This window comes from Bombyx mandarina, chromosome 22 (genome assembly GCF_030267445.1).
Source record: "Bombyx mandarina strain Sakado chromosome 22, ASM3026744v2".
NCBI lineage: Eukaryota > Metazoa > Arthropoda > Insecta > Lepidoptera > Bombycidae > Bombyx > Bombyx mandarina.
Genome location: NC_143228.1, coordinates 18,080,889 through 18,107,210, shown reverse-complemented (window position 1 = coordinate 18,107,210; position 26,322 = coordinate 18,080,889). Strand labels below are relative to the sequence as shown.

The following is a 26,322-nucleotide window of genomic DNA, read 5'->3' as shown; positions in this document are numbered from 1 at the left end:
AACGGAAATTTCGTAGGTTTAGGCCAGTATTGTACATCGGGTTAAAACCGGATTGCGTTGATGAAATAAGTAAAATATACAATAAATATTTTTTCAATTTTTATTTTTTTTATTTTTAACAATATCTAGTTAAGGCAGTGTCTTTAAACATTGTTGTTGTGAGTATTTTCGTTACTTCCACAATAAACTAAATTTAACTAAACCTAGTTCTCGGTAACCACAAAACAATACAAACCCTAATTACAATATAAAATACATAAAATGATAAAGTAAAACAATAACAAATATCCGACTTTTCGCACATTAGTACCGAGTCTGGTATCACAATGTTATGGCAACTCAGAAGCAATTAACGCAACGGCCCGTCACATCAAAACGTTACAATAATTATCAAGCTATTCATCACATCACTAACTCTTAACCAGAATCATGGGCCGCCCCGGACCATCAAACTCTAACAATACTCTAATGCCCAAATGTGGGGTCCTAACCTATTATATGGCACCCGGAGTAGGCCGAAGGTAACATTCGACTGATGGTTGACGCTTCAAGTGTACTGAAAGGAAGGCACGACGTCGGGTCCAATGAACGAGAAGTCGGTCAACTCCCTCGGTCAGTCTATTAAATGCTTCAGGGAAACTGTCCAAACAGAACTTTGTTCAGTTTCTAGCAGAAGTCTGCCTTCCGGGTTCACAATCGCAATTTTGCAATACTATGAGTGTGGTGGTACTACAAACTGTAAAGAATCAAACCTTGATAGATTTAAATATGGGCTGTAAAGCCTCACGCCAACATTACAATTAGAAGCTTATAATCGATTTCTGAAATTTGTTCACGTGATTTAAGATACGTCCAAGTGAAGTTGTGCATGCAGATAATGTAATTTATAATATAACTCGTATGTAAATTGTGACTGTTGTACTGTGTACTAAAGCTTGACTTTTATAATAGTTACTCGTTGCTAGTAAAGCTGGCTTGATGAATATGAATTAAATGTAACTACGTACACTTTTTACGCAAACTACTTCTATCGTGTTAACGTCCTAATGTAACTGTTAATTATGATAAAGTTGTTTTCAATTACGTAGCTTCTCATTAAAAGGATCCACGTGGACCCATGATCCCAGTTATGTCAAGCAAAATACCAATCCCGGTTCTGGGTTGAGTTCACCTTATTTCAATATTTTGTAAATTCTGAGCCAACGGGTGAGTCTAGGCCACTCGTTAGACTAGGAAACGAAAGGAACGAGGGGTCGATCGTAGTTGTAGCCCTGGTCGGGCACGAACGGCGGCCGGGTCGAGTACGTCACGGGAGGCACGTAGATGTACGGACGCTCGGTCGTCGACACCGGCTGCTGGACGTACACCGGTCTCCTCGTCGTCTGCGGAATGTGGATCAGCGGCGGCGGACTCGTCACCGGCACCGCTGGGACGGGCGAGTACGGGCGCGGTGTCGTCTGAGGAGCGATGAAGATCGGCGGCTGTGTTTGTATAAATACGGGCTCCCGGGTAGTCTGTGGCGCGATGTATACCGGCCGTCTTGTAGTTGTGGGGATCGGGAACGAAGGCTGCGGGTATATCGGAGGGAGAGTCGGAGATGGGCGTGGAGGCACGTAAAGCGGCGGATTAGTCTGAGGTCTCACGGTGGTCGGCGAATACGTGAAGGGATACGCTGAGTGGTGGGGAATGTGAAAGGAACTTTAGGTTTTGGATAGTCGTACCCTGTTGTTCTGTCGGTGGGACTGACTGTTGAATAAGTGGGAACTGGGGGAGGTCTGGTTGTTGGAGGTGGAGATGGTGGTGGTGGAGGAGGAGAAGGGCGTCTAGTTGTTGGGGGTCGGTAGGTTGGTGGCGGCGTTGGTGGTGGTTGTGGTGGTCTAGTTGGAAGCGGAGGCAGTGGCGGAAGAGGACGTCTAGTTGTAGGTGGGAGATAAGTTGGTGGTGGAGGAGGAGACGGACGTCTGGTTGTTGGGGGTCGGTAGGTTGGTAGCGGCGGTGGCGTTGGAGGTGGTTGTGGTAGTCTAGTTGGCAGCGGGGGCAGTGGCGGAAGAGGACGTCTAGTTGTAGGTGGGAGATAAGTTGGTAGTGGAGGAGGAGGTGGGCGTCTGGTTGTTGGGGGTCGGTAGGTTGGTAGCGGCGGTGGCGTAGGTGGTGGTTGTGGTGGTCTAGTTGGCAGCGGGGGCAGTGGCGGAGGAGGACGTCTAGTTGTGGGTGGGAGATAAGTTGGTGGTGGAGGAGGAGGTGGCTGTCTAGTTACTGGTGGTAAATAAGTCGGTGGCGGTGGTGGTGGTGGTGGTGGCCTAGTAGGGGGTGGAGGTGGAGGGGGTGGTGGACGTCTGGTAGTTGGTGGAGGTGGAGGAGGTCTAGTGGGATAAGTGAAGGTAATAGGGGGCGTCGGATATGAATACCCGGTCGTTCTGTAGTTGTCGATTAATGTGCTGTAGGTTGGTGCTCTCGTAGTGGGAGGCGGTGGAGGTGGTCTGAAAAAATTACAAAGTTGTTAAAATGTATTATTATTATTTGTTTACGAAATAATATATTTATATTACATCTATATTCCGAAAAAAGTTCTAATTAAGTTTTCTCGAACTCATATTACACCCCTTTGGGAATCAATGACAATGGAATCAAGGAAAGCAGTGACAAGAATGACGTCAGCGCCGCCGACGTCATCATTATTAACAACAACATGGGGCCAGCCGCGCCGTCATCAGTCGCGCCGTCACAATATAAAATATTTTTTATATTCTCTAAATTTACGGCAAGCTGAATCGGTAAAAAACTTTTCAGTGCCCTAGGTACTTGAGAAATTCTCCTTCGAGGCGGTGGGCGTAGCGACCTCCGCTCCACGTTACCGGCGTCCTGGCGAAGGAATAATTCTAGTACAGAGGCTCTAATCTCGGCGTTCCGTGCTGGAGGCCTGAGCTCCGTCGTCTCGCGAACCCATCGGTCGGCTTTTGGGTTGTTGAGGCGGTCTGCCCGACCCTCACGGACTGGGTGGGCTGCGACCGAGGCTGCTTCACCTTCCGACTGACGCAGGTCCTTAGCAGACTGTTTCAGCCGGCACCTAAATTAAGTCGCCGAGAGAGAAACTGACTGCGCAGTTCCACCACTACGAAAACTGCGACGAGGAGAACACCGCGGAGCATATGCTTGCGCGCTGCATTACCTAGGTGGAGCAGCACGCCATCCTGCTCGCTGTCGCAGGAGAGAACGCGCCCTGGATAGCAATGCCCAACCACTGCGAGTGCACCATCTTCATGCAGAAGGAGGCGACGGAACGAGAAAGGGAAAGCTGTGCTTTTTCCGCACCGGGATCCAGCGGGATATCCCAGGACACTAGCGGCACTCCCAGGGCGGCCTGACAGGCTTGCGTACCGAAACGGCCGACGTGTTATAGAGCCTTCGATTCACTTCAACGGCTTTGTCGACCGGGTGTTCTTGGGGTGAGCTGCGCTCACCGGTTGTAATGTTGACCGCGGTAACACTCTTACTCCAGTCGGTTTCTGTGTTTGAAGGGGATCGGACGCATGAGCGAGATTGCAGAAGAGTGGTTAGTGGTTAGATCCTTAAATAGCATTCCTGGACCTTTTTTTAGCGGTCCCCGCTCCCAATATCTCCGGACCATCCAGTCCTATTTATTGTAGGCGCAAAGATATCTAAGTTTGGCACTGGGCCGAAAAAAGGTGATCGCGAAGTGCCCTAAAATCACTGCAATAAGATGTCGGTTTTTGGTGTCGCTTGCCATTGCTGTACTTTTTTCAGTCTAGCCCCTCAGCACATAAGCAGAGCATGTGTGATCAGGAACTCCATTCAAATAATATACATTTTACTTTTGTATTATTACCTGGTGGTAGGTGGTGGCGGCGGCCTGGTTGGCGGTGGAGGCGGTGGTGGTGGTGGCCTGGTCGGAGGCGGAGGTGGCGGTGGCGGCCGCCTGGTCGGAGGCGGCGGCGGTGGTGGTGGTGGTGGTGGTGGTGGTGGCCTGGTCGGAGGCGGAGGTGGCGGTGGCGGCCGCCTGGTCGGAGGCGGCGGCGGTGGTGGTGGCGGCGGTCGTCTACTTGTTGTAGAGTAGAATGGTACGCGTGGTGTAGTGTAATAATACCCGGTCGTAGAGGGTACTCGAGGCGCCAAGGTTGTAGAAGGTTTGGTTGTGGGAGGTGGTGGCCTTCTGTTATTATCAAATAATAATTATAACATATTTAACTAGCCTTCGTCAAACAGAACGCTATGACGCCGAGATGTGTTGTACTACTATGGTAACATACCGTCAAACAGAGCCCCAGCGCTATAAGTACGCAGCGCTCTGTCGCGGCGTTACGACGCTTTGACGTCAGCCGTTGTAATTATTTACAAATTTTATTTTAGCGTCTGAGTGAATGTGTATTAAAATACTAGATAATGCCCGAAAAAATGATATTAATAGTTAGAAAATACCCATGCTTATACAATGCCACATCTGAATCACTCGATTTCTTAATATTTTTAAATTTTCACACTGCTATCGAAAGGCACTATGATTTGGCGAATGCGTTGCGTCAAGGAGCGTTAGACTCATCTAGTCAATTTGAAGAGCGCGACGTTAAGTACGCGGCGCTAAGTACGCGTTCTGTTTGACGAAGGCTTAAGATGTTAAACTATTTAAGGGTTGGTAAGGTAGGCTTATAATGCAGTTTTCGTGCATTCAAATGTTTTTGTCATGCTTATTATTGTCATCAAAAATCGTACATCAGTTGGAATTCATAGCGTTGCATAATTGTATGGGTGACAGTGTATATTCGCAAGCAGTCCATTGGGCACGGTATATGAACGCCTCTCGATTGTCACTTTCCGTTTACGTTAACTCGTGCTTTGCGGGGCGAGGGCACCAAATCTAAATTCTTATACCCCCTATTATCTTCTGTTTAAGTTTATTGAAGCATCCAAGACAAACTAGCTAGCTACCTAGCTATGAGCTACTTGAACATCACTGCTTAGTCCTATGGCCGCCGCTGTGGATCCTTACTACACTGGCGTTAAAGTGGTGGGGGAGAAGCGTTATGTTAAAAAAAATGATTAAATAATTTACATACCTAGTTGTAGAAGGTGGTACGTATGGTGGAGGTGGAGGGGATGGCGGTCTCGATGGTGGCGGAGGTGGAGGCCTTCTTGTAGTTGGTATAACAAAAGGTATGCGAGGAGTATCATACACATAACCGGTCGTTTTTGGAGGTGAAGGTGGAGAAGTTGGTGGAGGAGTCCGTGGTGGTGGTGGCGGGGGAGGAGGAGGTGTTCTTGGTGGTGGAGGTGGTGGAGTTCTTGGTGGTGGCGGAGGCGGCGGTGGTGGTGGCGGTGGAGTTCTTGGTGGTGGTGGCGGCGGCGGTGGTGGTGGCGGTGGAGTTCTTGGTGGTGGCGGAGGCGGCGGTGGGAACGGAATGTCCGGCTTAGGATAGAAGTAGCCGTCCTCGTCGAGATTGGCGACTATGGGCGCGCCTACGACGGCATAGTTCTGGTTCGAGTTAGGATAGATGGCACGTTCCAGCCGGTCTGCCTTACAGGTGTGGTACACTGCGAGGAGCACCACTGCAAGGTGCAGTGACAGCCTCTGAAATAAACAACAACAATATTACAATGAGAGCTTGCACTGTCCGGCGGAGTGTGCGTCCGGGAGCCGGCCGCGGGACACGCAGGACTCACACGACTCGGTCCCCAGTACATCACTTTTTCTATCAACTTGATCAGTTTCAACTGTCTGACATACACAATTAATACATTGTCATTTCGAAGAAACGAAAAAACCACATTTTCTATATATCATCTATATATTTATATTCTAAGTCTGGCCATAAATACTATTACAATTAAAAATAAACAAAATATTACATTTGAATTTGAAATCTGTCATTTTTATATGATTGCTCATTGAGTTTTCTCATTTTGGCGCCAATACATTGTACAATATTTTGCGATATTAAAATGAAGTGGGGTGATAAAGAGAACCGAATCACTGTGATTGCATTACACAAAGTAGGTATGGAGCCAAATGCAATTTTTAAAACTCTCTATACACGTGGTATTAGTAAAATGTTTGTGTACCGGGCTATTAATAGGTGCAATGAGTTCCTCTGTTTGTGACAGAAAAAGATCTGACCGTCCACGTAGTGTTCGTACGAAAAAGGTGGTCAAAGCAGTAAGGGGAAGAATTCGAAGAAATCCTGTCCGAAAGCAAAAGATTTTATCTCGGGAGATGAAGATAGCACCTAGAACCATATCGCGTATTTTAAAAGATGACCTAGGACTTGCAGCCAAAAGAGACGTACTGGTTATTTCTTAACTGATAATTTAAAAGAGAATAGGGTGGTAAAATCGAAACAACTACTGAAGCGGTACGCAAAGGGAGGTCATAGAAAAATTTTGTTTACGGATGAGAATATTTTTACAATTGAGCAACATTTTTACAAACAAAATGACCGTATTTATGCTCAAAGCTCTAAGGAAGCTTCCCAATTAGTCGACAGAGTGCAACGTGGCACTATCCGATTTCAGTGATGGTTTGATGGGGTATTAGCTATGAAGGAGTGACTGAGCCATACTTTTGTGAAAAAGGTATCAAAACATCGGCACAAGTGTATCAAGATACCATTCTTGAGAAGGTAGTGAAGCCTCCTAACAACACCATGTTCAATAATCAAGAATGGTCCTTCCAGCAAGACTCGACGCCAGGTCATAAAGCTCGGTCTAAGCAGTCTTGGTTGGAAACGAACGTTTCGGACTTCATCAGAGCTGAAGACTGGCCGTCGTCTAGTCCCGATCTTAATCCGCTGGATTATTATTTATGGTCAGTTTTAGAGAGTATGGCTTGCTCTAAACACCATGGTAATTTGGAGTCCCTAAGACAATCCGTACGATTGGCAGTGACAATTTCTCCCATGGAAAGAGTGCGTGTTTCTATTGATAACTGGCCTCAACGTTTAAAGGACTGTATTGCAGCCAATTGAGACCACTTCGAATAAGCTTTTTATACTTTAAATTGTTTTATATTTATGTATTAAACTAACACACTGTAAAATTAATAAATGTTATTTACAATAGAATTTTTTTTTCCTTTATCTCAGTATTTATGGCAAGACTAGGTATATAAAAATGAATTGCTGTTCGTTAGTCTCGCTAAAACTCGATAACGGCTCGACCGATTTGGTCTTAAATTATTTGTGGAAGTCCAGAGAAGGTTTAAAAGGTAAATAAATATGAAAATGCTCGGAATTAAATGAAAATGACAATTTTGTTTTCCATTTGTTGTGTCCCCGTCGGACGGATTCCTTTTACGTCTTTTATTTATCGATTGAGGCACTACAAAGTCTGCCGGGTCAGCTAGTTTAACATATTTATTTAATCAAAATATCTACCATTATTATTTATACATTGCTGCCATCTAATAGGAAGGTAATTTATGCCTTTGCGATAGAACTCTAGTGATCTAGATTGTACAAGCTGTGTGTGTTGTACGTACTACTTCCTGGGAAGAAAACTTTTAATCACTTAGACAATTGTCCAAATCACGAAAAAAATGGTAGTCCGTTGGAACAAGGTCTGGCGAATACGGAGGGTGACGAATGGCTTCTAATTGCAGTTCCTGTAGAGTTAAAAGGGTTTCTCGTGCTGTATGAGGTCTCGTGTTATCATGGAGTAATAATGGTAAAGATCGATTCATGAGTCGGGGCTGTTTCATTGCAAGTTTTGCTATCATTGTTCGGAGTTTGGTACAGTAGACATCTGGCGTTGCTTGACGAGATCGGAGAAAGCTATAGTGAATAATACCATGCTGAGACCACCAAACAGTTACCATTACCTTTTTATTGGTAAGCTTTGCGTTGGGACACTGTTGCGACGCTTGAACATTGCATTTTTCGCTTAAGGTTATTAGGTGTAAAGAATCCACTTATCATCACATGTCACAATTCCATCCAATATTCTTTCATTTCTGTATCGATTTAACAAGGCAACACAAGTTTCAACACGCGTTTTTTTTCTGCAGATCAGTCAAATCATGAGGTACTCATTTTTTATATTTTTTTAATTTGGTGATCTGACGCAAATGAGGCAATATTATTGGTAAGGTAACGTTGAATCATGCCGCTAATTCCTGGGTAGTTTGGCTCGGATCGGCTTCCACCATCTCTTTCAATTCATTGTTATTCACATATGTGAGAGGTCTTCCAGGTGGTTCGTTCTTCAAATAAAAATTTCCATCATGAAAACGTTTAAGCCACAATTGCACGGTGCGTTCATTAGCAGTCCCCTCTCCAAACGCAACATTGATATTTCTAGCTGTTTCTGCAGCGTTAGTTCCGCATTGGAACTCGTATTCAAAAAACACTCGAATTTTCGAAGTATCCATCTTTCTTGTCTTAGCTGAATAAAAAAACCAACTGAAAGTCGATAATCAAATGTTGCACATTTTTTGAAAGAAGAACCTCATAGGTACCATTTGAAAAAAGTTTCACTCAAAAATCTCAAACCATAAAGGTTTTATGTCAGTTCGAAGTACCTGTTACAATAAAATGGTAATTTCATACTTTAAACCCCATTATATTGAGAATTACACTAAAGCCCTTCAATAGTTAATAAACAAGCAAAGAAAAATAAAATTGATGCAAACAGGGGGGAGGACATAGTAAGTAAGTCTTGGCCTGTTTGTATTAGGATAGGGTATTTATTACAAGTCGGAACGTAGTTACACTGTCAGCTATTTAAATCACGTAAACATAGTGGTAATTAGTAGTTTCATTCAAAAGAGAGTTTTCTTTTCACACACTCGACGACAGTCCAGTCCTGATATTTATATTATATATTTTTAGTTTAAGATATTTCTTTTTGGGCGGCTCATTTCAATGGAACGCTAATTGCAGTTTTCAGCTCGATAAACCCCATCTTTTAAATAATAATTTCGAACACTCTAAGTAAAATTGATAAGAATCCACGCCTGTTGTCCATTAGGCCACATATCTGTTAGGTGGAATATTTCTTTATAGCTTGTAAGTTTTTTTTTATAATAACGCCACCGTGCGTAGTGCGTAGGTTTTTATGCATAAGACATTAACATATAAAATGCAGGTCAAGGTCAACGTTCGTTCCTTGTAATTCAATAAATTTAGCTAATGAAATATCTGTGATAAGAAATCCCACATATATCATGATATCTGAACTAGTTTCTTTCTTTATATTGTATAAAGAGAATTTCTACTCTCTTTTCATTACAATTATCTCAGTATTCATTGTTATATCACATCAAAATTGCTATTAATATTTAGTAGACGTGTCGATAAAATTAAAATTTTTAAAGTATCATTTTAATTTTGGTTTTGCATATTATTATTATTATTATTGTCCGATTATGATATCACGGCTCTCCTAGTGTGCTTATTGAAATCCATAGATACGACCTGGGCGCCGCGCCGTCGTCCCTATTCAGCCACAGGCCAGAGCCGTCAGTCGCACTAATAATAACATTTTAATATTACAATGTAATGATTTGGTCGCTTTGGATTATAAATATTTAAATAATTAGATAATTATCCCACCTGGTGCTTGTGTGTACAGCTCACGTACACGCGATGTTTGATAATACGTTATTAATAAAACAGTTACGTTTTGTGGAGGCGCGGCTCAAGGTACTCCGGTCGCGCGCCGCTCGGAGCGTCTTCGAGATGATCGAACTAGAGGGCCGCGACTACCCTCACACCGCACACACGCTGCACGGGTCTCGGCTCTCAAGGGGGATGGCGGCACTCACATTACGATGTCCATAGGTTCAAATAACCACTTAACACCAGATGGGTCGTGAGATCGTTCACCCGTGCATTTTATATAATGCACTAGGCTTTGTCCGCGAGTTCGACCGCGTGAAATTGTTTACTTTTCAATAAATGGGCTATCTAACACTGAAATAATTTTTCAAATCGGACCAGTAGATCCTGAGATTAGCGCGTTCAAACAAACAAACAAGACTCTTCAGCTTTATAATATTAGTATGGATAATACAAATAGATGAGATTAGAATCCTCAGCAACCTGAGGCTTTTAAACCTTCTCTGGACTTCCACAAATAATTCAAGACCAAAATTAGCCAAATCGGTCCAGCCGTTCTCGAGTTTTAACGAGACTAAAGTACAGCAATTCATTTATATATTATATAAGTATATATATAGATATAGATTATTTGGTATTAGTATAAACAATTCGATGTTTTTTGAATTCCAATTATGTTTTCCCTGTTCAAATTTATTAAAGTTTATTGTCCTGTAAAGTTGTCTCACGGTCAGAAACGCCTACATTCGATTTTCAATTGATTAATTTCGTTTGCACAATATTCCTCATTTTGTATTGTGCGTGGACACAGCTCCGTAACACAATATTGTCTAGGTACTTAAACAAGTTGTATATAAGTAATTGATAATTGTTTTATAATCGACGAGTGGCGCTCTAGAGGGTCGCCGCTGCGTCAACACAAATATTAGATCGAGAAATGAAACGCGTGGCGAACCTAAGCAATTTGATATTATGTTGAGCGTCGGGGTCAGGTATTGTTAGCACTTCCGAGAAGGTCACGAGTGCTCACTATAACTATGTACATATGTAGTACCTCGTGTTGACACATGTGAAGAATGTTATCTGTAGTATAAAGTTATCATGTTGTCATGAATACAAATGAAACTACAAGTAGTGTCTGTGTCGTGTCGGTATCGTGTCGGTGTCGTGTCGGTGTCGCGTCGGTGTCGCGTCGGTGTCGCGTCGTTCACGAGACCGACAGCCGCGGCACGGATTCGTCTCGGCGCTCTCTTACGCAACACAAGCGCGCGGAGTCACGCAATACTTGCACATTTCTTCGACCTTGTCCATTTCGAAAACATTGTACGTACGTAACTGAACTATTGTCATTCAGTTTTTAAAACAGATGTCAACATGCTTTATGTTCTGTGTACGTCCGGGCTGCCATCATGCCACTCGCCACAGACTTGTTTACTGAAATCATGATCTACATAATTCAAAGCAGTCAACGACATGCCATATTTTCTATATAATACAACTGAGAGCACGACTTATATAAAGAGTCAACGGCTTTAACTGCATGATGTCTATGGGCCACATTAACCTGACCTGTCCCGCGACAGGCATGGTATAATTGGCTTATAATACGTATAGCACACGTCTCTCCGACTCTGTCTTTCGCAATTAAGAATGTTTTCAAGACTTGAAGATAATATTTATTTATTAATTTTGATAGGAGCCCCCCCCTGAGGAGAGTGCCCTACGTCAAGGAATACGATGTATTGAAATTTCCTAAGGAATTACCTGAATAAGATATTTGCTTTGTGTTATAATTATGGGAATCTGTAAATGATCAAATAATTACAGGTGATGTTTTGTGAATGTATCAGAACGACTTTGTTTTATTTTTTTTTATTTTTTATTGCTTAGATGGGTGGACGAGCTCACAGCCCACCTGGTGTTAAGTGGTTACCGGAGCCCATAGACATCCACAACGTAAATGCGCCACCCACCTTGAGATACAAGTTCTAAGGTCTCAAGTATAGTTACAACGGCTGCCCCACCCTTCAAACCGAAACGCATTACTGCTTCACGGCAGAAATAGGCAGGGTGGTGGTACCTACCCGTGCGGACTCACAAGAGGTCCTACCACCAGTAATTACGCAAATTATAATTTTGCGGGTTTCATTTTCATTACACGATGTTATTCATGAACATTTGTTGAGTACGTATTTCATTAGAAAAATTGGTACCCGCCTGCGGCGGTCGAACACCGGTGCATCGCTCAACACGAATGCACCGGACGTCTTATCCTTTAGGCTACGACGACTACTGAGATTTAAATGAGAAATATAATTTTGTACGTTGTCGTTTATCGCATCGAATAGCACAGCGTAGCATCTTAATATGACTGGTACCAAGCACTATATTATAGCGTACACAGAATTCAAAAAGAAAACGTGACAAAAGCGACACTTTTGTGACTTAAACTTAAAGCATAGAGCTTTAATCTTAAAGCTTAATTATTAATTTAGCATGGATGGGCAGACGAACGATTCAATGGCCCACCATTCCTGAAATGGTTACTGGGGTTTAAGACATCAAAACGTGAATGCCATCACCGAACTTGAGTCCTGAGTACTAAGTCTCAATTGTAGGTATGGTATAACGAGCGTCCCGCCCTTCTAGCCGGTGCTACTGCCGCCATTCTTGCTACCACCATTGATTGAGCTAATTATAATTTGCGTCTTTTTAATTTTTATTACACGATGCTATTCCTTCGTAAACGTGAGCTGAGTTCGTCTTGGGAACTAGTACTTGCTTGCGGAATTTGAACACCTTTAGGCCACGAGTACTTCAGATCAGATTTAATAACTAACCTCAAACTCTGTTATTGATTTAGTCGCGCGACTAGCTGGGACAAATTAATTATTGTGTACCAATTGTGAAGCTTACCGACAGAATCTGAAAGATTCTCACGACGTGTCGACCTGCGCCACGACTGCTCCTGAACAAATTTGTATTCGACGAATGTAATAAATATAACCGAAGTTCTTGTAGATTGTAACTCACTAGATTGATTCCACAGAGCTTAGGACACACCAGCACCAAGTACAGAAACAGGTTTTACTTAAAAAACATCCAAAAGTAATTCTGAAGATATAATTTGTTCGATAGTTAATGTCCGTCGCGGGGATCTAGCTCGGTCATTAAACATAAATCATAGAATATCTCCGCACTGGCCTTGACATTTGTGGATCTGCCTTGTTCGGATCCTGCGGCCTTGCTCCGGTATTCGTTCGAGCGCTGTAAGATCCGGCTTCGACGGACTCCATGTGTCAGAAAACTGTTCCGATTTGTTTGGTGTCATGGAATCAAAGGCTTATTCAGTATCTACCTACTTACCCATCTACCTACTATACTATAATAATGTGCATGCTGTTATACGAAATTTAGACAAGATCTTTAAAAAAGAATATCTTAGTGATAAAATAAAATGACAAATAATTATAATGAGAATGACGGCAACCGTGCCGCGTGGAATTAGGAATAGGACTGACTGGCAAGGAAAGGATTGCTCTATAATAAAGGATCATGAGTGCTGATGTTATCCGGAAAAAGTGTTCATAAAAACAAAGTTAAGAACCAGAGGCTATCGTAGTAACCCCTCGGCAAGGACTACACTTACACCCTTACTGGTGTAGTTTACGTGTGGATGTGGCTTTAAAAGCCTACGCCTAGCTTTAAAGGTCACGTTTGTATATTATATAATGTATTTTATGATTATTTTTATTCCTTGTAATATCATTGTAGTTATTTTTATACCTCAACTAATAATAACATAGTTACGTAAGGGGTAAGGTCAGGCGAATATTGCACATTGTTCCGAATGAACGTAAACGCTGAATTGTACCAATAACTATTAAAAATATAAAAGTGCAACCACGAGTTCACGATCAGACGTTGTTAAACTTGAATTCAGTAAACAAATATACTCCCCGGCTCAGGGACACCGAAGGCATTCAATAGCTAATAGGAATAACTTCAATAAATCGCCTATCATAAGCATTAAACGAGCGAAATGAATAAACAGAGATTAAAATCACGCACAGCAGAAACACGTCGACGGTCGGCATCTTGATGTTAGCCATGACGTAATCATATATTAAATAAACATTTAAAAGTCAGATTATATCGATAGCGAGTATCGACGAGGGCAGGACGGGTCGTGTCGCGGTGTACGTGACCCCTCACTTCAACATTAGCCAACACCGGTCACCCGGCGCCGCCCGCGCCCCGACGCGACTCCCATGTTATACAATTACAACCTGAGACATGAAACTTCAACTGTATTAGGACAACCGTAGCTGGTTCACCCAAAAACAGGCAGCACCTATCCGTGCTGACTCGCCCTACCACTCATTATGCAAATTAAAATATTCTCAGAGTTCAATTTTATTACTCACTAGACGTGCCCCAGGGTTCCACTAACGATAAACTTGTTATTCAGAAAGAATGAAATACGTTGCGTTGTCCCGGGATTAAGATCAGCTCGTGTCACTCTGTGGTCCATGAACTAGGTACTGGTCATATTATATGTACTGTTACGATGATAATTTTTGCTATGTGAATGTGTTGCCATTTAGTATGTGACATCGAAACATCTCAACGGACTGGTCGTTTATTGTTCAAATGCGAAATACATTGTCTTTTATATTTTGTAGTAATAAAATGTGTAGCTTATCCGTGACGTTTGTTTCGGAGACGTCGCTCGTATAATTGAGATTCTATTTTTTGTCTTCATTTGCATACGGCATTGGATCCAATCACACACCATCCCCTCCCTGTGTATCACACACAAGCGCTGTATGTTTTTAGTGTATTATTTATTGTTTGTCACGACCATACGTATTATATTATTTTATAATAATACCGTTGTGTTCAACATTATAATACCGCTTACATTATTATGTTACTTTAGTTTAAATGCGATAGTTTTGGGAGTATAAGACCAAGATCTTCCCTCATAGGGTTTGTATGAAGGCTTAACTAGAACATGTCGCAAACGAGATTCAGGCAACTGTCAACTATCTTGTATCCTATGATGCTACCGCCGCAGTCATAATTTTAGATTTCGTCTTGTTTAAAAATAATTCAAAATTTCATCAACATTAAAGTTTAATTTCAATGCAAAAAATATATAAGTACGATAAAATTACGAAATGCGTCGTAACGTTGTCCAGCCAACAACCAAGGGAACAGGCCGTCTATGTGTAAGTACAGTCTCTCTGATCAAATGAGCCTTGTTGTATTTTTTTTCTACCTATGCTGATAGCCTTGGGAGGCTATTTCAGCTTCATCCTAACATGTAGGTGAGCTCACAGGGCTCAAACCGGAAGTGTAGCTAACATGGCCCTAGCAAGAGCAGTGCTTCGCAGAATCTACCACCGGATCGGAAACACGACCCACTGAGAAGATCCGGCGAGAAACTCAGTGGGTTGTGTCTATGAGGCTTGTTGTTGCACATACACACAAACAGAACGATGACTATGACAAACTATGAAATGTTGATCGTTAGCGACAATGTCCAAATACGAAGCCACTCGTTACATCAATTAATACGTACATTAATACCTGACGTTGACAGCTGTGCACAGAACACGAACGTGCGCACCATACATTCAGTATATTCAATATAATATACACGCCCATATATACCCAGTACATTACTGAACCAGAGAGTAAGGTGTGAAGGTGTTTAATTCTCTCACGCCCTGCGGTCCTTTCCATTTTGTGATGTTAATTGTCCATCGATTGGCACCGTATCTCCCAACATGACGAGCCCTTCTCCATTTGAGACTTTGAGAGAGGTGTAGAGCATCTTTTACCTTAGTTATTTTCCGAATTTTTATGTTTCTAACTCTATCTCTCTATCTTAGACAGGGTTAAATTGTTGTATCTAAAATTATCCTTTTCAACTTAAACGGTAATTGCGATTTGAGAATCTCTTATTGTGCCCAGAACTTTCTCAACAGCTATTCTCCTGTTTTCCTCCTCTGTGTTTCGGTTTTTTCTAAAGGATTTTTTTACCAAGGTTAGTGTAGCGCTCTACGTATTCCATTTTTTTATGTAGTGTTGTTAAAAATCTTAATCTTTTTTTAAAATATTTAAATTTAATAATATTTTAATAAATGTACTATAATAATAATAAAACATAAACGTTCAGTCATAAAATATTTTAAAATTCCTTGTTTTTTATCTTGAACAGATCGCGGCATTGTTTCACGTTAATTCCGTGGAACTGGTTTTAAAGTGATAAATTATCTAAATATAATCTTTCCAATATTAGCAGACAATTTCCGAGCACCGATGTATTAGTAACCACGCTACTTGTCGATTTTAATAGATATATTGAATAAATTACGATTAAAAACTGTTTCAAATAAATATATTGCTTTACGTCCGAGATTTTATGAAAAATTTAAAATGAAGCGTTATTCACAACATTAAGCATTTGCACTCCGCTATCCCCTCCCAGAGGACGTTTATGTATTTTTACTGATTACTGGGAATTGAATTAGTTCAGCACAACTTTTTGAGACATGCACGTTGGAGTTTTGTATTGAAGTGGCACAAGAAATCAAATCAAACAATCGTAAAATTACTAAGATATGTATGGAAGAATACGAAATGTCAACAGGTTTTGTGTCAGACGAGAACGTGAGAGGCGTGCTTTCAACCAATTCATACAAATCCAATACCATTATGATACATTACTTAGTTCTAAAATTATAAGAAATAATATAAGGGTCTGCCAATGTTCGTTTCTGCCATAAAGTGGCACTGACTAACTGCCGTCCTAGCTAACGTGCAGAATCGTTCGGAGTACAACGGGTTAACATGCTCGTAGTCGTGGTAGTGTAACAACGTCCCGGCGACGCGACGCGACGTGTCGACCGCGGCGCGTCACGCCCCGTCACGTCACGTCCCGAACAACTCCGCTCTTCTACTGGAATAGCGGAAACTTTTCAATAAAAACTAAACATTTAACAAGCTATGTAACTCATGTCTCAGATTGTAGACAATTAAAACCATATCACAAAAATGGAAATGTCATTGTCAAGGCTAGAAATATTTATCTTTTTTAAGAGGTGAGCGAGCTCCCGGCTCTCTTAGTGATAAGGTGTTGTCGGAGTTCATAGACATCACGTCGTCAATGCCGCCACCCGCTACAAGCCGGTACGTGAGAGTGCGTGTTTACAATACGTTATAGAAGTAGCCCGATCCGCGGTGCCGCGGTGCCGTTCGCGCCCCTCGGTATGAGCTGTTCGCCGACGCGCGTCTTATTCTTTTGGCCATGACGACTGCAGGATTGCATCCGCAGGACTCGTTGACTCGGAACATCAATCGATGTTTTGACGAGTTGATTGATTGATTACGAAATTTACTTAAAAATGAAAATAAAGTAGGATGAGGGAAACAATTACATTTTTATTTTTCTTAAAATTTAAATCTAAAAATTGTGATGAAGTGCGCTAGGCTCCTTACTACATAATAATATAGCCATAGAGCCACCGCGCCATTTAACTGTTTATGAGCAGGGAATTAGTTTATTTCAGTTAAAACAATCTTTGTCGCCCAAACATTGGAGTCATTGAATGTGCGATTAAGGAAAAGTCTAAAATATTTTGCACGCATATATTTTGTAGCTTATCCAAGAAATTTAACACTCACAGGAATCAATTATCAACTATTAATGCAGTTAAATCAAATCATCGAAAATTGTTGAAGGAAATCGTGATAATGACGCGCGCGTTAGTCTCGGTCGATATATACGAGTAGTGCCGAGACGCGACGCCGCGACGGGCGGCGACATCCGGCTAGGCGGCTGGGAGAGACACGACCACCTACACCGTATTTGTTGTACCGATCAACAAACCCTAAACTTTATCTGATATTTCATAATAAGGATGTGCTTATTGTAAGACTTCTTAACCTCCTTAACTAACCTTGTCCTCCAAATATCGGGCGGAATTATTTTAAGATAACAACTGATATAATAATACATTTCAAGCGTTGAATGAAACTGTCGTAAAGTCATACCTACATTTAAAAGTACCTCAAATAAAATGCAGATGTATTCTACCGAAGTGTAGACGGAAGTCCGGCGGCTTCATTGTGACCCAAAAAATCATAAAAGTTATAGTTTGAAGGGCGCTGCCTCTGCTGACCGCGCGGCGCGTCCGCCGAAGGCTGACCTCGTAATCTCCAAGTTTCGACGAAGTTTGGCAACACGGTATTGCACAAGAACTCATCAATGAGTGACTTATCTTTAAGTATTCGCTGCGGGTCAGTGGCGAAACACTAAAGTTCACAAGGGCTATAAAAGGCAGGATTTGTAGCGTTTCATAAAGATTAATGCTGCGCTTAGTTTACAGCGACCTCGCCCGATGATTCGTTACTGAAATGTCACTGAAAATGGCGTCACAACCTTGGGCGATTGTAATCATTTCAATCAAACATTTACAAGAAGAGTAACTTAAAAACTTAAAAATCGCAGATAGTTTGAGCAGGTGAGGGGGAGGTCAGCCCGCGGTCACAACGGGAGCGGCAGGGACTTTTTGTGTACATCACTAATGTTGTTTAATTACACACATTACATCAATCAACTGGGTAATCGTTACGTCAGTTTGAGTACACGAGCGTGTCTGTACCAAGTGCGTCGTCAGCCGTCACTCGCTGCCAGCCACACACATGTGCACACATATACACAGGTACATATGTACATACATGTGCACACACGGGTACAGTTTCATAACTCGGCAGAGCGCGCTGCCTCACTTGCGCCACAGCATGAATAATTCACTCTTCTTTAAATAATACCTAAAACTACGTTTAAATATGTTTTACTCGTATTTCACTATTTAAGCCTATCTTTGATTAGACCTTAAGAATTTAGTTACACAATATTAATTGTTTCCAATAATATGCAAATATAAATTGTAGATAGAGACAACTAGCAGATCCTAAAAGACGGCATAATAAGCTAACTAAAGTTTTAGACAAGCATGTACGTACAAAAAAGAAACCTTACATAGCGTCACGATGTAATTATTTATTATTTTGGGTTTGGAAACAAGTTTATAAAGCTTTTGTGAAATATTGTAGAGCAACCAATAGTCTGGATGTGCATCAACATTAACACTAATATTAATATACTAGACTAATTATGTTCTGGACATGCTTATCGTTTGAGTAATAGTACATAGTAAAAGCTCTTTATACGCGGGGCATATGTTCCGTGAAAATGCCGCAAATAATGAAAAGCGCGTTTACAAAGGAGATCCGTGTGGACGCCTTTTTTTGTTTTTTTTTTTTCGGGTAGAGGGCCGAACCTCCTACGAGTTCCCCGCGCAAAAGGGGCGCGCGGGGTATGTGAGACTCAACGATCTGCATGGTGTTGTGAGCAGACCGCGGGCCCAAGGATTTTAGGACCCACCCACTAAACGACTCCCCTGCACTCTTACACCCGACGTCCGATCCCCTCCGAGGTCAGAACCCGGATGAGGTAGGGGGGCTACCGCGGTCAACACTACAACCAGACGGCGCGGCTCACCCCAAGGACGCCCAGCCGACGGAGCCTTCGAGGCGAATCGAAGGCTCTGAAACGTCGGCCGTCTCGGTACGGCAGCCCGTCGGGCCGCCCAGACGGTGCCGCTGGTGTCCCGAAATACCCCGCTGGACCAGAACCAGCCTGCCGGGTCGGGACGCAATACACCGTCAACCGGTCGCTCTATTCACTCCACGGCAGCGCGCTAGAATGCTGGTAGCGCGCCGCGCGGCCTCACCCCCTCAGGTCGCCCCTTGACCTTCACCGGGGGGAGGCCGCTACCTACAGGGTCCGTGTGGACGCCTACATGGTGGATTTTTTTTATCAATATGTATATATGTACGGATGTATCGATTAAGTCCGCGAATAAATAAATCTTCAGCCGCAAATATAGGAATTGGATCGCATTTTTTTAAATCCGCGAATAGTTAAAACGCGAACGCAGGAAGCGTGACTATGGAGCTTTTTCTGTATGTATAAACGTCCAATACAGCGCGACGGTAGTTGGTTCTCATTCTGACTCAATTATATATTAGTATAATTTTTTCGGTCGCGGTTTTTGAGTTTTTTATGTTCAAGCGAGAGTTATTAACTGCCTTGTCTTCGTGTCTTTTTTTTGCCTTTTATTGTTTTAAAGAGTAATCGCGCTCACGCTCACGGCTCACGGGGTGAAGTGGTTACCGGGGCCCGTACACCTCAGTGTTAATGCCGCAACCTGCCCTGAGACCTGAAGTGTCTGTAGTCGAAGTCTATAGTATAATGGCCATCTCACCCTTCACACCGGAACGCATTGCTGCCTCACCGGAGAAATAGACAGGTTGCGGCACCTCCTCGCGCGGACTCACAGCACGCCCTACCCGCCCGCACTTACATGTCTGGTATAATGCTCGGTCAACGCTGGTACGCATTGTCTTGTGAATCCCTTAGTCGCCCTTCGACACCAACGGTTCGTGACGGTGTGTCTTTGGTATTTAGGCCCCGCTATAGTGGCGTCAGTTGACTAGATACAATCTCAGATGAATCTGTATGAGAGACTATACGGTAACAACGATCTACTGTCAGACGCGTGACCCGGTGCGGAATCTGAGAGACGGGCTCTGCTATGGAATTACCAAGAATATGCGGAAATGTTGTAATCCTACGGTACAGCAACCACGATTTTGACGACCAAGGGCAAGGGTACTATCAAACGAATCAACACGTATTCGTTATCTGGTTTAATTACAGTCGAAGAGCACGCTACGCAGATTCCGCGGTAACGGTCAATTGAATGAAGCGTTCGGTCACAATCAGGTTGTTGATGCAAATCAGCCGTCATTCACTAATCACGGTAATGCAATCATTATGATCGGGCACATACAACATTCATTCCGTAAAAATTGTAGTAAAATTGTAAAAAATGTATGGTTTGAAGCTCTATATTATGTACGAGTGGTCAGTGACTGAAAGGCAGTGCTTTGCAGAATCTACCACCGGATCGGAATCGCGACCCAGTGAGAACATCCAGCGAGAAACTCAGTGGGCTGTGTCTATAGAGGACAATGACCGGTCCTTGAGGTACCTTAAAGCACCGTTAATGGATCGGGGCGATCCGTAATGACGTGTTTAGGGTGACGTCGAATGTTTACCATTTGGTCCACAGGATCAGGCATGTAATTACTGGCGGTTACGACAAGAGGGTTTTCATGTCGTGCCGCATTCTCAAAGTGGCGCAATGATGCCGACTGTAGATTCTTACTGACTGAGTCAAGTTCTAGGTCATCATGGGGATCCACGTTCCTTAAAAACCATGGTGCTCCGACGGCTATCCTGCAAAAACGGGATTGAATGATTTGAAGGGGTTTCATGTGGGTGCGGGCCGCGTGACCAAACACTACTCTTGCATAGGTCATGACGGGGCTTATGCAAATTTTGTAGAGTGTCACCTTATTACGAAGGGACAATTTACTTAGTTTGCAAATCATAGGATAGAGGCGTTCTAATATGAAGGTTGCCTACCGTTTTGATGTGGGGACGGAATTTCATCCCTCTGTCGAGGGTGACGCCTAGATATTTGACCTTCGAGGCCCACGGTATGGGCTAGCCAAAGAGAGCGATTAGGCTAATGAAGGTGTTAACGCGCCTATTAGGGAGTGGGCTTCTCGAAGTGGTATTCGGAGGGCGACCCCTTTTGATGAGCATCGCTGTGCTTTTTGTGGGATTGATGTCAATGCGCCACTTCTGGAACCACTGTCCCATGATGGCCACTGCGATCTGGAGTCACCGATGCAGTAACAACTTCTTCCTACACAAGTAGTAGATAGCCGTGTCGTCGGAGAAGACCGCCAGATGGGTCTCCGGAGACCGGGGTATATCATTGATATACAAACTGAATAATAACGGGGAGGGCGAGGAGCCTTGTGGGACTCCGGCCGTCAGCTGACGGGGGCGAGAGCGAGTTCCCTCTACTCGATATCGAAACGAGCGACTACAAGATCGCGGAGTCGGCTCGATTAAAATAATCTTTTTCATTCTCTTAAATGGAAGAATGAGTTCAACCCCCACCCTAGAGTTTATCGGTTACAAATAATCCAAAATCATCACAACGTAAATGCCCTCGTCCGCCTTCTCCGCGGTTTTTTTTACCATCTCCCGATGCACGTGCATCAAGGCTTCTTGCATAACATGTGTCAGTCAATTAAATCAATTCCACTGCTTTAATGATACATCGTTGATGACCTATTCTGTAACCCGTTATACACGGCATACTCTTCTTCGCCTCAATTTAAAAATAATTATGTAAATATTCATATTATTTTCAATAACACTGAGTGTGAACTTTTGACGGAGGTGACGGCACCGTCCTACTTATATCTGGCAAAAACAACACGTTTTCCGGTTTAAAGGTATCGTCTTTGTTTCAATACGACCGAGGCTTAGACCTCATGTCTCAAGATGAGTCATGAATTGGTGTTATATTCCGCACATGCTTCAGTAGTCGTTTGACCCCAACCGGCCGTGAGTTAGAGTGGATGCACATGCCCGCGACGCCGCAATACGTCATCAGTCCGCCGGGGCACGGAGGCGGCGCGGCGCGGCGGCGTCTGCACTGCACACTGCTCGCACTCTGACATTCAAACACTTACTACACGCATTCATTACATCTACTATGTTTATGCAACATATTGTGCAGATCTTAGGAAGTGAATCTTACAATAACCAATTCGTCTTTTATACTATTAATTTTCCCTGTTTTGTAATATAGAGGAGACACAGCACTGGTAGAGGTGAGAGTGACCGGCCAAGTGGCTGCCAAGCGTTTGGGATCTTGGAGGTTACGTGAGGTCGGCAAATACATCAATTAATAAAAAAAATTAATTGTTTAAAAAACAGAAAATTTTAAAAATCTTCAAATAAAACGTACTTTTAAATTTTTTTTTGTGATTTCTGTTAAATAATCCTTTTATTAAAACTCTATCTGTGCTAAAGTAGCACAGAATAACATTGAGAATAATATTATTATTATATCAATTTCGTAGATTGAAGATGATTAATATGAGCTCCACTGTATGGAAGAGTACGGCTGAGTCGATTGAGTTTGTCCGACTCAGCACACTCAATATTCAGACCAGTTCGACTAAGCGGAGATGATCTCGAGGAGTATGATCATATCGTTTGAGATTTCCTGTCAAGTTGTCTATGAGTTCCAGTAATCGCTAACCACTAGGTGGGTTGTCAACTTATCTTCACAAGTAAGTCAAGCAAGACACTGAAAGAAAGACTCAACAGTGATTAATTGCTTGGGTTGATTTTGGACTTAGCGGTCTTTGTGAAAAATGACTAATGATGTTTTTTCTGTTTAAAATCTAAAGCTTGTAATTCAATTAGCTCTTTTTTATCAAAATAAGTAATGCTCATGATCACCGTATATGTGACCTTTTGTTGACCTTTAAACTTGTGTAATGAAATCACTTGAAGCTTTTAGTTAAATTCTTAGCGCTTGTAAACAGAACTATTTATGTATATTATTTAATTACTACTTATTCTGCTATGTTCATCTTCCTGCAGGTTTTGCTGTTTGTTGCTGTTTGTTGTTTATTAGAACTAGTATTTTCGGAAGGAAGTTGTCATGTTAATAAACATGTTAATTTACTAGGCTCCGAAATGTTACATTATACGACTTGTACTGTATGGTATTTACAAAGGAATTTATTTTTTGTTGCTATAAAAAATCCGTACTCTCCGCAGAGCATAGGGCAGATGATATTGAGATAATTAAAGTGCCCCCGTTGACTCGAGGACGGCAAAGGATACACGAGCTCCGCGATACGAATGTATGTTTTCGTTCGGGCTCCGCTCTGTGGAAGACTCCCAACATTTCAGAAGTCAACCAGGCTTTACTTCCCAGACTATTCCGAAACTGAACACCGCTCAAATGTTACAATTGTAGGCTTTTACTAAACGAAATAGATTTTTTTTTATTGCTTAGATGGGTGGACCAGCCCATAGACATCTACAACGTAAATGCGCCACCCATCTTGAGATATAAATGCTAAGGTCTGAGTATAGTTACAACGGCTAGCCCACCCTTTAAACCGAAACGCATTACTGCTTCACGGCAGAAATAAGCGGTGATACCTACCCGTGCGGACTCAGAAGAGGTCCTACCACCAGTAAAATCAGAGTTAAATGGTTAGAGATTTTGTTGTTGTCATCGTCCCTCTCTCGCAGTGCGTGAGTGAGGCTCTAAGCATGGGCGCGGGATGTCACACTACTCGTTTGTATTTCAGATGCACTTGAGGTGTACTCTGCAAGTCGTTCATACATGGACCACAGAGATGATATAGCGGGGAGTGAGTGAAAGCTCAGAGAAGATCATAATTTTTAGAGCTGATATAATAATGATGACACCTGTTAAAACTAGCCCACTAAGTTTTTCGCCGGATCTTCTCAGTGGATCGTGCTTCCGATCCGGTGGTATCATAGATTCTGATAAGCACTGCTCTTGCTAGGGCTAGTTTTAGCAAATTGATTAGGTTAGAGTCCCGTGAGCTCACCCCTAGGTTGGTGAATCTAGTATGACCCCTCGAGGTCAATAGGTAGGATACAAAAAAAACGTAAAGGCAATAGCTGTTAATTTACAACAGTTTGCGAAATAAGGTAAGTTGAAAGTTGTATTTTAAAGGAATTTAAAAATAACTAGGTTTTGGCCGAAATACTCTAAAATAATGTATAATATCATAATCATAAATACTCATACAAACTGACCCGTAAAACTCCCAACTACTACTCGGATAAGATTTTTTTATTATTAAATTTATTTTTGTTGGTACATTAAGTAGTTTACCGTGAATTTAGTAATTTAGATAAATAAACAAAGCAATATTTGTCGATGTGTATATGTATTTGTGTCGGATCCACAACCTGTCCGCCGACCTTCTGTTTGCAACACACGGCGCATGCGCGACAACCTCTCCACGCACACACAGACACACACACACGCAATTCCAGAGCAAATTTTTACCCAAAAAATTGGTGAGACATTTATTACTAATCAATATATAAGACGAACATTACATTACGTTACATTACATGCTTATAGCGAACGAAGGAATCAAAATTTCATATGTTCTTATCTGTTTGGTTGGAATAAAATGTGTTGGTCATCCGTGACCAGGAACACACTGGGTCACAAAGTGCGTTGTAAAATAAACAATGTACAAGTGCTTAAGTTCACCAAGACCTTAGACAGTACTAAAGTTTACGTACAGAATTATGACAAGAATATCTAGTAAATAACTAGCTCCTAGTAAATAAGTTAGCTCCTGTTCAATTAAACAAAATTTTTACTTTGTCGTATTGTAAAAAATTCGTATCATATCTAGCTTATTATTTGTTATTTAAAATTGTCAGTTAAAATCACAAAGACTTCAATTACCGAAACAATAACCTCAATGAAAATTACAAATGATAATATTTCAAATTTGGAAAACCTCGGAAAAGCACTTTTTACTATCTCATTGAGAGCGTCAGAATTGAAAGCAGCGTTTTGTTATAAATGGGAGCTTAAACTTAATAGCACAAGCTGCAAACACATCCGGGAAACTTTTCTTGAAGCGCGTTACAATAGACAAATAGAAGATAAACTTTACCATGGAAATTTATAAATATGTACAATTTTAAACGAAAATTGTTACCAAGAAAATATTCTGAAATGTGAATAATATTTGTTTGTAATTAGCTGTATGTATTCTAATTGTTTTGTTGTGAATGCGTGTACAGATAAGAAAGAATATATTGCTCACCATGTCTCCGGCTGTTGACTAGCACAAACACATAATCCGTAGCGAGCGAGGCGCGGGCGCTGCGAAACAACGGGCCGCCGCGCGCCGCTCGCCATATATACAGGCCCAGCCCGCACCGCCCCGGACGACACAGCATCACCTGCGGTTTCACATCTATACGACAACCTTTTTCATATTTATCAAATGTACAACAGTTTACAATGATGTGTATCTTTTTAAGTGCCTTTTTTGTTTTTTTATTGCCCGTGTAGGCAGAGGAACATACGGCCCACCTGATGATGAGTGGTTACCGTCGCCCATGGATTTCAGCAGCACCAGGGGCAGAGCCAAGTCGCTGCCTACCATTAAGTACTCTCCACAAGCCTTGTTTGAAGAATATCTCTAGAAACGCACTGTGAATGAACGCAGTGGCTCCAGGTAGAATGGATGAACTCTACTCCGGTGGCGGGCGGTGCGATGCTAAAAACGAGATGATGGTATCATCTCAAACAATTCCTCAGAGCACTCTCCATGAAAAATACGGTTATAAAATACAGCGGGAACCGAAGTCCTTCCGCAGACCCAGAGGTTCCAAACGATCCGTGAGAATGGGATTATCGACAATCCGAAGGGCACTCTTCTGTATGGAAGAAACCGGAACTCGACCACCAAACAGTGACCGTGGCATTTTTATGGGTTAAGATTTCGTGTAGGACATCACCTAGGTGCCAAACTAGGCCATAAACTAACACAATGACCGCTTACAATTATCAAAACCATTGATTTTTCATCACAAATAACAATGTGGTTCAAAATCCCTTCGTATTTGCATTTGTTCAGTAACGCAAGGCATACCTTAACGCATTCGTCGCGCTGCTGATCGTCCTGTTCGTGCACACACACGACTTTTGAAGTGTTTTTA

General features: G+C 42.3%; 1 protein-coding gene across 1 annotated transcript; it reads right to left on the bottom strand.

The window, feature by feature from the left end:
* Window positions 1–1,198: 1,198 nt before the first annotated feature.
* Window positions 1,199–25,571, bottom strand: LOC114245573 (uncharacterized). The gene is given in 5 exon segments (XM_028177796.2): window positions 1,199–1,652; window positions 1,655–2,480; window positions 3,848–4,171; window positions 5,073–5,584; window positions 25,422–25,571. Coding segments are annotated over 5 exon segments (2,088 nt in total). The 5' UTR covers window positions 25,425–25,571; the 3' UTR covers window positions 1,199–1,229.
* Window positions 25,572–26,322: the final 751 nt, after the last annotated feature.